Below are 14104 nucleotides of genomic sequence, written 5' to 3'. Positions count from 1 at the left end.
GGATTGTACCACTTTGACAGTGGCTTTTTCAAATGTTTTAGATCAATGCTCAGAAAAGCACTTTTTTCCTTAGTCAGTGATTTATGTCCAGACCTTTATTTTCTATTAATTTTCTGTTCACTGGCTGTACATGCCTATGAAACTGGCACACTTTATGGCAGAAATTACTTAACAAGTAGCTTTGACAGTATGGACAGAATGGATGAATCAGAACCTGCTTCTTAGATACAGTTTGATTAAAAGTAGCCGGCCTAGGTCTGGTCATTCAAGACAACCGGAAGTGCTCAAAAAAATCTGAATTGCCTAGTGGCTAACCCTCTGCTGGATGGCTATTAAAGCTAATTAATGTGTTTTTTTTTGTTGTTAAGTCTTTGATCAGAGAGAATCAAGGAGTTGGAATAGAGTTTGCTGTGCTGCTAAAGTGTGATATATGTGTGTGTGTGTGTGTGTGTGTGTGTGTGTGTGTGTATATATATATATATATATAGCTCCATCACTCATTGCTGTGAGAGCCAGTGTAGACACTGGTCAGTAATGCTGTGCTCCAAATGGTGCATGCCAGTATTGTTGCAACCGGCATTGCTACATGCTCAGCTGCAGGATTTCACTGCCCTGGGTGGTCTCTGAGTCATCTAGGCTGTGGCATTCCCATTTTGCCTTCTGTGGATGCTGCTGATCCTTGAACTCTTTGTCCATAGAGCTTCAAGCTACTTTTAGGCAATTGCAGCATCGCTAACCTTGGGCTACAGCGAGTCATTGTGAGCTTTTTTTGCTCTTACTTTGAGGTCTTTGCTTTCAGCCTCCTTAAATTCTGGGGCCATCCTGGTGGGCCTGCTCAGCCTCCGCTAGGATGTGAACCCGTGTGACACGCGACGGCCGTGTGCCCTGCACGGTGCCGAGCTAGCAGTGCTTTCCTGGTGCGAGGGGCGTGCTGGTGGTGTGGCAGCTGGGTGCCCGGGCAGCCCCCGGCGCGCTGCGTTCCTGCGCTGCCTGTCCAGGAATAGCGCTGCTAGGGCTCTTTGCTCAGTGCTACCGAACGGCAGCCGATGGGATCTCCCTCCGCTTGTGGAACAACCATGTATTTTTAATACACCTGCGGGGCGACTGATCGCAGGAGGAGCCGGACGGCGAGCAGGGCATTTGCTCAGGAGGAATTGATCCTCCAGGCTCCGCCGAAGCGGCGTGTCGCCAGCCCTGCTCTACCCCTCACAGCGCCCCCGCCCGCCCGCGGGGCGGCCGTGGCCGACGAGGCGGGGCGGCCGCTCGGCGGGCAGCAGGCGGCGCCCGGGGCCGCGCTCGGGAGCGCCGAGGGGCGGCGGGCAGGTACTGCGCGGGGCGGGGGGCCGCGGCCGGGGCGGGGGCCGCGGCCGGGGCGGGGGCCGCGGCCTGGGGAGGGGCCACGGCCCGCACCCAACGGCTGCGCCGCTGTCGTCATGGCAACGCGGGGGGCGCGGCGGGGCGGTTGCCGCGGCGACGCGGCGGGTAGCGGCGCTGGGCCGCCGCCTCCCCCTCCCCCCCGGTGTGGGGAGCTGGCCCGCTGCTCTCGCGGGAAGGCGAGGCCTCTTTCCCTGCCGCGGCTCCTTTCCGTCTCGCAGCGACCCTCTGGGATAAAGTTGTTTTATTAGCGTGTTAACGGCAGAAATGCAACAGTGTCGTGTCCCCCCTCTCCCTAGCCCCCTTCCCTTCGTCTGGGAAAACATTTCAGTAACAGGGCTTGAGGTTATGTGAAGATGGAGGCGTTTTCACTTTAAATGCCTTGAAGAAGGGCCTGTGCCTGGAGGCCTGCTTTTTTATTATTTGTTTTCTCAGTTAACTTCTGTTTCGCAAGCAGCTCTCACATCTCTCTGAGGGACCATACCGCTCCGCTTCCTGCTTGGTAAAGCGAAGGCTACCTGGGGGTTAAAATCTGTTCAGTGAGTAGAAATAGGGTCAGCCGTGGCGTGCGGTGATTTAAAACTGGACTCTCTGACTTATGGGGATTAAACAGCGGGCTCGTGGTTCAAAGCTAGCTGGGTGGAGGGAGAAATTAGCAGAGCAGAGGTGAGATGAGGGCCTGGCGCCCTGAGAGGCTGACAGGAGGCGGCAGGGTCACTGGGCCTCGCGGAAAATACCCGGTGCCAAGGCACCGTGCAGTGGGGAGCAGGGGAGCAGCTGTAAGTCAGGAGTAGGAAAGGGTTGGTGCTGACAGGAGGTGACAAACCGGTAGTGCTGACGTGAGAGGGTACATAAAGATGTGTAAAGGTAAGGGAGTGAGGGGGCAAAACCTGAGGCTAAGAGAGAAATTTGAACAGAGACCTAGTAAAGCGTTAGTAAGAAAAGATTAAAATTAAGAGGAGGTGAAAAAGCTAGTGACGTTTTCATAGCTTACTGAAGAAAACACCTAAGTTTATCAATGGTAGACATTTTTTCTAATGTAATATTTATTTACAAGAGTACTCGCATAGAAGACACATGATATTCTAATAGTCTTTTCTGTTTTTCAGTTTATTCTGAAGGGCACCATGGATTTGGAGGTTAAAGGAGTTGCTGCGTCCCCTCGAAGGCAGACTCAGCTGGCCTCGAGGGGGAAGAAATATAGTCAAGTATGTTGATGGGAGGCCTGTGGCCGTTTTTCCTCCCTACTTTGAAATTTTTACAAATCTCTTAATCACACTTTAGAAGGTGTTTAGTTCAAGCTTATAATCTATACTGTAGAGAAAGAAACTTTTTAAGAGGTTATTTTTGTGAGAAAGTTACAGTTCAATATAACAGTTTCTCAAATGAAGGAGAGAATTTCAGAGGGAGACGGCCATCCTAAATAACTGATCCTCTAGGTACTTACTTGGGATGTGGGGAACTCTGGTACAAGCCAGTACTTGCAATTAAGTGCAACAGGGAGTTGAACCTTGGCTCTGCACTGTTTCAGACTATTGGTGAATCTGATACCAGATTTTGGTGTATTCATGGTTTTTTTGTTTTGCAAGAGAGCAATAAAGTAAAGCAACCCCCAAAACATAATTTCAGAAGGCCTAATTACAGACTGACATTGTGTAAAATAAATCTCAATATTCAGCATTCGTTATGAAGGGAATTTTGGTTTTTGCAGGCATCCTAATGAGGAGATAAGGTAGGTGTGCAACCCTCACAAGATAACCGTAGCAGAGACTTTCAGGCTAACTTGAAAACCAGTAAATTACATGCTTGATTAGTATAAATATAATATCAGATTACAAGAGTCATTGCTTTCATTATAACCAATGTAATTACTAATATTTTTAATAACAATTGATTTTTCACAGAGATAATGTGTACTTTATGCCCATGAATTAAAAGTTAATCTGTAATCTTCCATCAGCCCCCAAACACCCATTTAACTTCCATATTGTGGGTGGATGACCATATTAGGAATTCCTGGAGTTTGACTGCCAAACTGCTGTTTTTCTTTTTTGTTTGTTTGATTTGGAATGTAAAGACACTGTTTGTAATGCATATTAAGAAATTTTATAATGGTATCCCTTAACCAGTTTTTTTGAGAATGAAAGATTTGGTATACAACAACAGCATTTGGGGCATTTACTGTAGGTTGTAAAGGAAATGTGCATATTTTTCTCTAAACTCTTGCCCCTTTTTCCTTCTCTTCCTCATGCCCATCAGTTTCCAAATGTGAACTTCCTGGTACTTCTGCTTCTTGGTGGCTTGTTAAATCATAGATTAAAATTAAGTTAAAATTATGTTCTTCAAGTAGTATATTTGGACTGTCTTCAAGGTGATTTTGTGGATGTGATTGTTTTCCTCATGGTTAGATGCCATCTGGAAAAGGAATTATTTTAAGACTTTAAAGTCTAGAATATGCTGTGCTGTTTATTTTAAGGCTGTTGAAACGATACATAAAAATATATATTTGTGATTTAAAGCACTGCAAAAATATATGTGACTCAGTGCCCTGTGTATTCATCTGTAAGCATGTCCTAAAGAGTAAGACTAAATTGTGTTAGATCTTGAAACAGCTTTTTACATATTTAACCACGAGGTGGTGGTGTTTTATATGCGTGACCTTCCTGGAGGAAACTGAAAAGCCTTTTTCAAAGGCACTAGAGGGTAGTGTTGCTCAGCTGTGAACTTTTCCTTTTCCCCGTTTCCTTTTCCCCGTTTCCTTTTCCCCGTTTCCTTTTCCCCGTTTCCTTTTCCCGCATGGGTAGGCTACCGTTCTCAAATCATGAAAGATACTGGGCCACAGCTGGAAGTAGGATGTCTGCTCAGTTCAGACTGTGATGCAGAGATCTCTGAGCTGAGCTGAAGACTGTTAATAACTGAGGTGCTGGCCCCGGCTCAGAACATCCCTGAACCACAAGTTTTTTCACACTGGGAGGCTGGTTGGGGGAGTTGTTACTATATACTTGCCCCAGTCGCACAGTCCTCCCTAAGGATTTTCTGTTGGCTGTCTTCAGATATGTGTTAGTGGGATAGATGGAGCTTTGGCTTTTGATATTCTTTTTTTTCTTTCTTTTTTTGGTGTGTTACGGCTTTGCTACAATGGCAAAGTGTGTGTGGCATAGTGCCATGCAGAATAAACTAGAAACTGTGTAGTCGTCATCATGTGGTACTATATTAAAGCTAGGATTGTACAGTACAGAAAATAACTATGCTGCTCTGAGCTAGCTCCATGTAAGCCAGCTGACTGGCTGTATTGGGTTTTTGGTTTATGGCTTGGATGAGGGGTTGGTTCAGAGACTCCCCAGCCAACAAAGAGCATATGACCTAAGACCTTGTGAGCAGTGATTGTACAATCAAAGTTCCAGGAGCATGGAGTATTTTTTTAATGTCTTATTAATAGCTGGCATGGACATTATTCCGGACCCTTAATGACTAAAAATCTTTCTCTCCTGATGAATAATGAGTCTGTTAGTCTCACTTATGATCTGTAAGAGTCAACTTTCAATGAGAAGTTTTTTTGTTTTGTCCTCTTATTAACAGTATCACAGTCAAATATTTCTCACATATTTTGAGGCATCCATTCTAAATCTTCTAGAGGAGGCTACAAGGAAAGCTGTATGTTTTAGACGTGATCCTTGTAGGTATGTAATAATGTGTTGTTCTTTTAGGGGTGGAGACCAGATACACTGGCTACTCATGGTCCTCGTCCACCGGAGTAAGTCTGCTCCTATTTTTTGTCAATCTGTTTAACTGTGCATTGTTAACAAAATGCATTCCTGTCGATATTGATCGGATTGATATGTGTATGAGTGCTCTGTGAAATTTATCATCAAAGGTTTGTTTTCTATGATACACACTTAAAGTAGACTTTCTGCAGCGTTAGTTAAATTGGAATTAACTTTATTTGTTTTTGGTTGAGCTTAACTGCAGAGTAGTACTCAGGGAGAGTTATACTTGCAGCTTTTATTTATACCTAGCCTTTCTTGAATATTTTTAATAGTCTGCAAAAAGAGAAAAGCATTTTTTATTTTAATTGTTGGTTGTCTTTGCAGGTATTAGAGTAAAAATTACAGAGAAACTGTTGTGAAGGGCTTTTACAAGTGGCGGGAAATTTTGTGCAGTGCTTATAGCATTTAAAACCTTATAATTTTGTCTGCAGATAAGGAACATCAGGTAGTCCAAGCACCATATTTGATACTTTAGATTTTTTTGTTTACTTAAATTTCTTACAGCCTGTGTATCTTGCTGTATTATTTTGCAAGTATACATGACCATGATGTAGGATTTTTCATACCTGAGCAGAACAATTTCTATGTGTTGTCAGTCATTCTCTAATGAAAAAGAGAATTCCCCAAAGTAACCTTGTTAAAATAGGATTGTTTGGAAATATTGGTAGTAAAATAGGAAAAATATGTAATTTAGTACTGCTCCAGAGTATATCTGAGTGTTTGGGAGAAGTTTTATCATGCTTGAGGTTGAAATTTCCTGTCTTGATGAGACTATTTTAAGGTACGTTTTGCAAGTTTTAGTGTGACTTGCAGTTGTCTAATGTGTTTGTAATAAATACTTGGTTACATTTCCTACACTCTTCATTTTTTTTTTTTTCCTGATGCAGTGCTAATAGAGTAACTTGCCTCTTGGGATGCCAGCCATCTCTCCCTGAAAATCAGTGGGGGCTGGGCTGAACCCTTTTAAACTGTCATCCTTTGGGAGGTTGCAGTCAACAAAAAGTACAAACAAAGTTCAGAAATGTGTTGATGAATTGGAGACATTTTAATTTCTTTAAGTAGAATGAAACACTGAAGTATAGTTGGCTTGCAGTGTATTAATCTCTTCCAACAGTTTTGAAGGTTTGCATCCCAAAGAGCTGTATCTTCCTGTTTGTCTCGTGACTGATTATAAAGAGAAGTTGCCACAGATCCATTGTGGAAGAAGGGAATAAGGGATCCTCGACTTCTGCCCTTGCTGCAGCAGCTCTGGTGGAGAGTGAAGAACAGCCAGCATGGCCGTGCTAGGGCTGTCAGGGCCTGGGAGTGAAGTTAGGCCTTCAACGAGCCCTTTGCAGCTGCTAGTGTATTCCACAACTGGGGATGAAGGAGAGTTTTGTGGCCAGTTCCTGAAATGGCTAGAGGGGTTAATTGGGATTTTTCCAAGTAGGCTCTCTCCGATTGTAGTGAAACTATTTATAGTAGAAAAATTCTTGTGAAGGAGCTAATAATAATAGTTAATAGATGGCTTGCTTTTGCTGTAATAGCAGTATGTTCTGTTCTTTTTCTATTAAAATCATTTTAACCTCCTGCAGGGTGCCATGCCTAGATCTAGGGAAGCTGGGAGATTCTGATGAAGAGGTAATTATAAATTAATTTTTGTCTTGAGTAGTTATTAGAATTCATGTGTTGCAGGAATTTATAAAATATAGTTTTGCTTTCACTCTGTAACAATTACTATTGCTTGTCCTTTTTGTTTTAGGATGGGAACTCTTGCATACCATACAGCAGAAGTTATCCTCGTACTTGCCCTCTAGATTCATCTTCAAGTTGGAGAACATTGTTACAAACACCATACACGCAGCATCAACAGGCTCAACAAGTCAGTTTGTCTTTATACATCTCTGTAAAGTGTGCCCCTTTAGGGATAATGTAGGCAAAAATACTTCACTTTATTGTACAACTTCTCTCCTTTTCATTTGATTAAACTCATATCTCTGAGTGCTATTGGTCCAAATTATTTTTGGTGAAGTACTTTTTACTGAGAAGCATCTAGAATATTTCAAAAATACCATTTTCATGATTCATTTACCCTTTTCCTAATTTTTAAGACGTATGTTAGCAGCTAGCTTTATTAAGAATTTGCTAAAACAATTGGAAAGTTTAATACCTTTGAGGTAGCATGTAACTGGTTTATCTTTTTAAACAAAGTGGAACCTATAAAAATAGTAAAGATAAGATAATTAGTGATCATTAAGCATATATGGAGTTAAGTGCAGCCATTTCATAGAGTTTTTCATAATCTTTTGTCTTTAAAGACAGAATTGTGATGTCTTTAAAACAGAGTTGCAATGTCAACTTTGGAATTATATTCAGTTTGTCAGAGTGCTTTTATTGTTAAAATTTCCTGGTCAGTGTTACTATTTTATTTATATGATCGAGAAACTTACCCTGCCACTAATCTTAGGTGCTTTACAAGGAAAATCAGTGGTCCAGCTGTTAACAAGCAGTTTTATAAAGTTACGACACACTTCAGGATCAATACCTGGTATAATAAATTGACATATAGTATAATATGTAATACGCATAATAAAGGTTACTCCAGAGAGATCGTGGAATCTTCATCCTTGGAAATACTATAAACCTGACTGGACACAGTCCTCGGTAGCCTGGTCTAGCTGACCCTGCTTGAGCAGGGAGGTTGGACCGGGTGATCTTCAGAGGTCCCTGACAACCCCAACTATTCTGTGATTCTGTAATTTAATTACCTCTTTACAAAGTTGTTCCTTGAACGCAAGGAAGGCTTTCCTTTGGACTCTTACACCTGAATTAAATTTGAAAAAAAATGAATGTGGCAATTTTCTATTTGATCATTCATACAAGAGAGGTTTTGGTAATTACTATTTGATTTCTCTTTTCCTTTAGTTTAAACAGATGTCTAGAAAGTCTTGTCAGAAGAAAATAGAGGTAAAATAGCTGAAAAAATACATACTGACAAAATAACATTAGCAACTGAATGGTAGAGTACTATAGTGTATAGTCTGAAAATGTAATATGTTTTAACTTCTTTTGTGTGACAGGAAAGAGCTTATTTGAGAGACTATTTTTAATCTGCTGTCATTGTACATCAGTTAGTATTTTGAAAGTGTTTCAAATGTGGTAATTGGAGGGAAAAGGCTGAAGTGCTGCAAACAGTAGTCTTCTGATATCCCTATATCTTCAAGCAATTAGATATCAAAAGCTTTCAATTAATTCAGGAATAATACCATCTACATGATTATTTTCTTTTATAATCATGCACAATACATAGTCATGGCAAAATGTTACAAATATTATTTGTATTACATATATGTGTGCATTATATATATGTGCAGCTTTGCTGCTGCCCGTTGTGTCTCTTGCATCTACACAGGATTGCTGTTAAGTTGATGCCTGAGTTGCAGCCTGCTCTAGGAGAGTTTTGCCTACCCCTGCTGAGCCAGGCTGCTGGCTCCTTGCCGTTTCTCTGCATCTGCTACAGTTTTGGGGCTGCAGGCTCACTGCTCCAGGCTGTGGCTCCCTGTCTTCCACACCTTCTACTCTATAGAAGAGTATTTCTTCTGATCAGACTTGGTAGCTCCTCCAGAGAAGGCACAGTCTCTTCTTTTCCCTTCAAGGGGCTCTGCTTCACACAGTGTTATTGAAGGAATCTAGGAGAATTGTGAATAAAAGCAGAAAAGCAGAAAAGCTGTCTATCACAAGAACAAATGGAAGTAGTTGTCTGAAAAGGTGTTTTGACCATAAGTAGCATTCCTTTGCAACAGCTACCCACCTTGTCTTTCAAACTGTTTAAACTTCTGCATGCTACTCAAAGTTTAATGCTTCTGTTTCAGAGAATTTATAGATGATGAAAACATAGCAACTCATGTTAATTAAGACTTTAGACTTTAATTAGACTTTAATTTGGACTGTATGTATGCATTTTGCGAACGGACTGATTCTGAGATTACTGGACTAAGAGTGTGTTACTTCTCAGAGTATCCATGTACCTGATGTAGATATTTATGCGCCTCTTAAAGTAGAAGTGTAAGCATTTAGCGACAGATAGGTTATGTTTCTCTCTGCTGCATCATAAGCATGCAGTACAGACATGCTTGAGTTGCTACACTCCTTTTAGCTATGGGTGCCTAAAATTTCACCTCTTGCTTTACCATATTTTTAAAATGCAAAGTTCATACATATAAATCTGTCTAGCTCCAGGAATGCTAACAAAAGGTTAATATGGCTTTGACCATTTCCTAAGGTCTTTCTCTCTTTCTTCATTGCTTTCTTTTGTCTTCTGTGTCCTTCCTTCCTGCCTTCATTATGTCTAAGATACCGTAGTGCTGAATGTGTGGGAATGCATCTTCTGTCCCCTTTGCCATCTCTCTCTCTCTCTTTTTTCCTTTCTTTGGTCTCTTTTTTTGTTCTTTTTTGTTTTTCTTTCCTTTTTTTAATTTGAGAAGATTATCAAGCAGTCCTGAAATACTTCAATGTATTCCTCTGAGCAGCCTTTATTTCTGCGTTGCTTGCTTCTTTGGTCCTGACTGAGCATTCCTTTAGCAAGATATATTCCAGCTTCCTCAATAACAGACTGTGTAAGTAAATCTTCCCAAAATAGGTCACTTTCAGAAGAATAATTTAAACATGGTTGCAACATTCAGGAAGTTAACCAGTGAGAGGGATGTGATTCCGCTCTTGAAGGAGAACGCTGCCCTTTCAGGAATGTCAATATTTTGGTTTTTTGAAAAATGATTTTCCGGAACAGGATTGTGCCCTCCTGTTGCAAGATCAGATGTGCCAAGCAGATATGCTAGGTGCTATCTTATTTTTTGCAAGCCTCTTCAAGATCTCTCTTAAACATTGAGGGTGTTAGTTATTCAAGGAGAGAAAGAAGGATGAAGTGTTGGGCTTCTCTCATTCCTGCTGTTTGTGTTGATCTGGTCTCCCTTGTGTAGAGCACTGAAATGAAGAAGGCAAAGTTAGGAAGTTATGTAGTTGGCTTCACAGCCTTTTCAGCTGATGTTGCGCTAGGGAAGGAAGTCCTAAGACTTCTGCCACTTGTCATTAGAAATTATGATTCAAAAAATTTATCAGCCTGTTTTCAGCCATTTAAATCAAATGTCAGAATTCTAGGCTTTTACAGTCCTTGGAACAGGGTCTTACAGGACAGTGCCACTGAGTCTCAGCTTCTCTCTTTAAACTATTTCACTAGCTACGTATTTTTTTAGATTAAAAAATGGCAGAATATGAAGAGCCCATGAAAATCAAACCTAAATATGCGGTCATGTTTGCATTCTTTCTTAATGTGAAGCATAGTGCCAAGTAAGTTTTTAAAAGTTAGACTGGATGGCCATTACAATTCTACTGTTCTCATTTAATATCTCAACCACAGGCTTTTATATGGATTATATTTTTGCTTTAGCGTTCTCCTTTGGAGCCAAAGACAATACCAGAAAATCTGCCCTCCCCAACAGACAAATATAAAGTAAAGTATCAGCAGTATGAAGCAGAGATGAAGGAAGGATATAAGCAGTACTCTCAGAGAACTGCAGAAGAGAATAAACACCAGATCCAGTGTCCAGAAGCTTCAAAAAAGGTAACTAACAAAGAAGTAATTACATTTTTAAATAGCAAATGTACGCTGGTATTTCATTACAGTGTGTGGAGAGGTTCGCATGCGTGTGTAAATAATGTTCTTTGTAATTTCTTCCATGCTTCTATTGCATAGGTATTTCCATTTGTGGTTTCAGCAGCTAATGTTGAGTAGGGTATAAACCACAGCAAGTGTGCTGGAGTTTCTTGTTTTGTGAACATTGATAATCACAACTATGTTACTGGCTTATACTCTCTGGTAAGGAATGTAATATTTGCCCTCATAGTGCATTTTTGAGCTTGAGCATCAGGATTAGTATGAATGATAAGGAAGAATTTGAACCATGAGAGGATGAGAGGCAGTGGAAAGATAATGGTAAAAATCTTATTTCAGAATATATAAATGCATTAAAATCTTTTTCTTTAAGTATAGAAGTATTTTAATTATTATTATGTTCAATTATGATCGTACATAGAACTTAGTAAAGAAAGGGGGAAGGATGTGATCTATACTGTAGAAAACTATATAAAAACTGAAAGTGAAAGAAAAGAGAAGGAGAGAAAGGAATACGGGGTTAAAATAATGGAAGATAGTACCTGTCCTTTTTGCTTTGAGCGTGTATGAGGCCCAGTACAGCTGGACTGTAAAGTTGGACTGCAAACTATATTAGTTCTGCCAGGTTTCTTTGTGGTTTTTAATTAAAACTAAGGTGCAAACAAGGGAAGAGCAATGGAGAAAAATGGGAAAACAAAGCGGGGAGAAAAAGCTTTCCTTTTGATTTGGAAGAGAGCAGAAAAGGGTGGCCATGCAGAGTTGCATCGCTGTAGGTGTGTAGATGCCTGAAAAAAGATGTCTGACAAGGAACATCTTGAAGAACATCTGTGAGGACTGGTCAAATGCTAGACTGTGGTGAGGGGAGATGATGAATGGGGATGATGAGTGTTAATGAAAGATGAAGTATGCAGATGTTGAGGGAACATATTGTGGTTATTGTTTTTCGGAGAAAAGGTTGCATATTTGTTGCATGTCAGTAATGCCAGTGAGATTGCTGATTTTACTTGCTTAATGTTAAGCAGAATGAAGAGGGAAGGTTTCACAGAAGATAAGGATTGTGGTTGCTTGGACTAATTGATCTTGCGTATATTGCTGATAGTTTTAAAGGGATATTCTCTTACAGTCACATTTCTAGTATTCATATAAGACTCAGAGAATCTGTAAGTAAAAGAGTTGAGGGAAGAAAACTATTCTCTTGTTTTGGTAAGTTTACTTTGTCAATTCTGGTGTTTTGTTGCAGTATTACTTCCCCTGGCTCCCCCCCCGCCCCAACTCTTACACGCCAGTCTGACATCATCATGTCTTCTGTCATCTTTATATGCTATACTGCAAGCCTTTCAAAAGGGTATTTACAGGAGCAGCACAGGCTAATGTGAAACTGAAACTGAAGAAATAGGTGGCAAGCAGATGCTGAGAGAGAAAAGACGGGGATGGTTCAGAAAGGGTCTGGTGCTTTTTGGGTTTCAGAGAGATGCTTGCTAATCACCGCTAGAAGCTGAGTATGTCGGTTCTTATGAAAGATTTTAATACAATGTCTAGCAGAACAATTTTCTTTGTTAGATGTTATCGCTACCTAATTAAATAAATAAAGCAAAGCCTCTTTAGATTTCAAGATATTTATTAATTTATCTGATTTGTGGAACTTGTAATAATTTTTCTTCTTTGAAAAGAAGTTGTTCCTAGAGCAGCATGACTAACAACCTGTCCTTTTGATTTATCTCCTTTGTTGCCTCCTCTCTAACTTGTGTAAACATAATCTCCTTTGTCAGTTTTCTTCTTATCCCCCATATGGGAGATATTCCCATAATACCTCCAGAGTGATTTACAAGTCTCGGACCCAGTTCCATGCCTTGCCTCCTCCCTATCCACACTCTATTTAACTTCTTTGCTGGGCAGGAAGCAGCACTTCAGCTGAGGTGGACTTTGAGCTATGTGCATGATGGCAAATCTGTTGTTTTTTGTTGACTGTTGCTGAGCAGAACAGGAAAGGGATGAATTCTTCTTCAGAGAGGTACTAACAGTCTGTCTTCTCTGCTGCTGTGTTTTCAAAAAGCTTGTAGGAACACAATATTTTTGAGACTTTTCTGTTTCAATATGATTGAAAGCTGGTAGATTCAAAAGCTATATGGATGGAACACAGAGCAAGATTCTGTAAGTTCTGTTTCTTAGAGAGCCAGGTTAAAAAAATTTCTTTACAGAAATTAGCACGAAGTAGCAGAAATATAGACTGGGGAAAAAAAAAGAAATAAGGAATTTTTAATAAATAATTGTAAAAAAAAAACCCCAAACCTCAACTATTTAACTTTGTTGTTATGAAAAGAATGTATTGTATTTTTGTGTAGGGTACACACCTTGAAGACAGGCAGAATGATGATCTTACAGGTCTTGATGAGAAAGCTCTCCTTCAGCAATGCTATACAAGCAAGCCCTACAATATGCAACACAGCATAAGGAAATCAGAAGCCGTAAGTTTTTTTGTTTTTTTTTTTTTGGCTGAAATTAGACTGTTTACTGTGTGGTTTTACAGAATGACTTCCTAGGTGTTCAACAGAAGTTGGGCCTTTGACAATTTGGTCCTAGTATGTAATTGCACCCATTGAAATCATGGGGATTTAAATGTTTGTTTCAATAGGAATGGAACTGATCATTTCATTGAGCATTTTTTTAATCTTATCTGTAATACTTGGCTTTTGTGTAGTATGTATATAAATGAAAATACAATTTATAAATAGAAATAAATACATAGAAATAAGAGGATTAACTGGGTGATCTATGTGAATCTGACTATACTGTTGTGTTTGCTCTGGTTTTAACTTGTCTTTGAGCCTGTATTCCATCATGCACAGTATGTACGTATCTTCTCCCGCTCTGCCTTGTGTCTAGAGCAAACAGGCTGGTTTCCCTTGTTAACTCCTCAGATGGAGTATGTGATGAGAACTGTCTTTGTAAGCAGTATGAACTCTATTTTTACTATTAGATCAGGTTATCCATGGCTTTGCCTGAGTCTTCAAAACCTCCAAGGATGGAGCTTCTGCAGCATCTCTAGGCATCATATTCCTGTGCTACACTACTCTCCTTGTGAAGCAGTTCTTCCTAGTATCCATTTTGAGTCTCCCAAGGCTCCATTTGTGACTTTGGCCTCCTGTTACACGGTCGGCCACTGTGAGGGGGGAAAAAAAAAAAAAAAGTTCGGCTCTGTCATCTTTGTAACTGCACCTTGGTTGTAGGCTGCTTTTACAGTGCCCCATAGCTTCCTCTTCTGCAGAATAAACAAACCTAGCTCCCTTAGCCTCTCCTTTTGGGTTGTGCGCTTTGG

At 40.4% G+C, this 14104-nt stretch overlaps 1 protein-coding gene across 4 annotated transcripts in view; it reads left to right on the top strand.

Annotated features, from left to right (window-relative positions):
- The first annotated feature begins 1219 nt into the window (after nucleotides 1–1219).
- CAPS2 (calcyphosine 2) overlaps nucleotides 1220–14104 on the top strand; it is a 37819-nt gene continuing 24934 nt past the window's right edge. Inside the window, exons 1-8 of one of the 4 annotated variants that reach the window (XM_064509208.1) lie at nucleotides 1222–1323; nucleotides 1832–1913; nucleotides 2484–2582; nucleotides 5082–5128; nucleotides 6716–6761; nucleotides 6883–7002; nucleotides 10564–10737; nucleotides 13131–13253. In XM_064509208.1, coding sequence (XP_064365278.1) covers nucleotides 2502–2582; nucleotides 5082–5128; nucleotides 6716–6761; nucleotides 6883–7002; nucleotides 10564–10737; nucleotides 13131–13253 — 591 coding nt within the window. In that variant the 5' untranslated portion in view covers nucleotides 1222–1323; nucleotides 1832–1913; nucleotides 2484–2501. Of the gene's footprint in view, nucleotides 1324–1496; nucleotides 1914–2483; nucleotides 2583–5081; nucleotides 5129–6715; nucleotides 6762–6882; nucleotides 7003–10563; nucleotides 10738–13130; nucleotides 13254–14104 lie in introns of those variants that run through there. The other 3 variants (XM_064509215.1, XM_064509211.1, XM_026100370.2) reach the window with 3 other exon arrangements.

Source organism: Dromaius novaehollandiae, chromosome 1 (assembly GCF_036370855.1).
Source record: "Dromaius novaehollandiae isolate bDroNov1 chromosome 1, bDroNov1.hap1, whole genome shotgun sequence".
In the NCBI taxonomy this organism is placed as follows: Eukaryota; Metazoa; Chordata; class Aves; order Casuariiformes; family Dromaiidae; genus Dromaius; species Dromaius novaehollandiae.
Note: the sequence above shows the minus strand (reverse complement) of the source record. Positions and strands in the feature narration are given on the sequence as shown.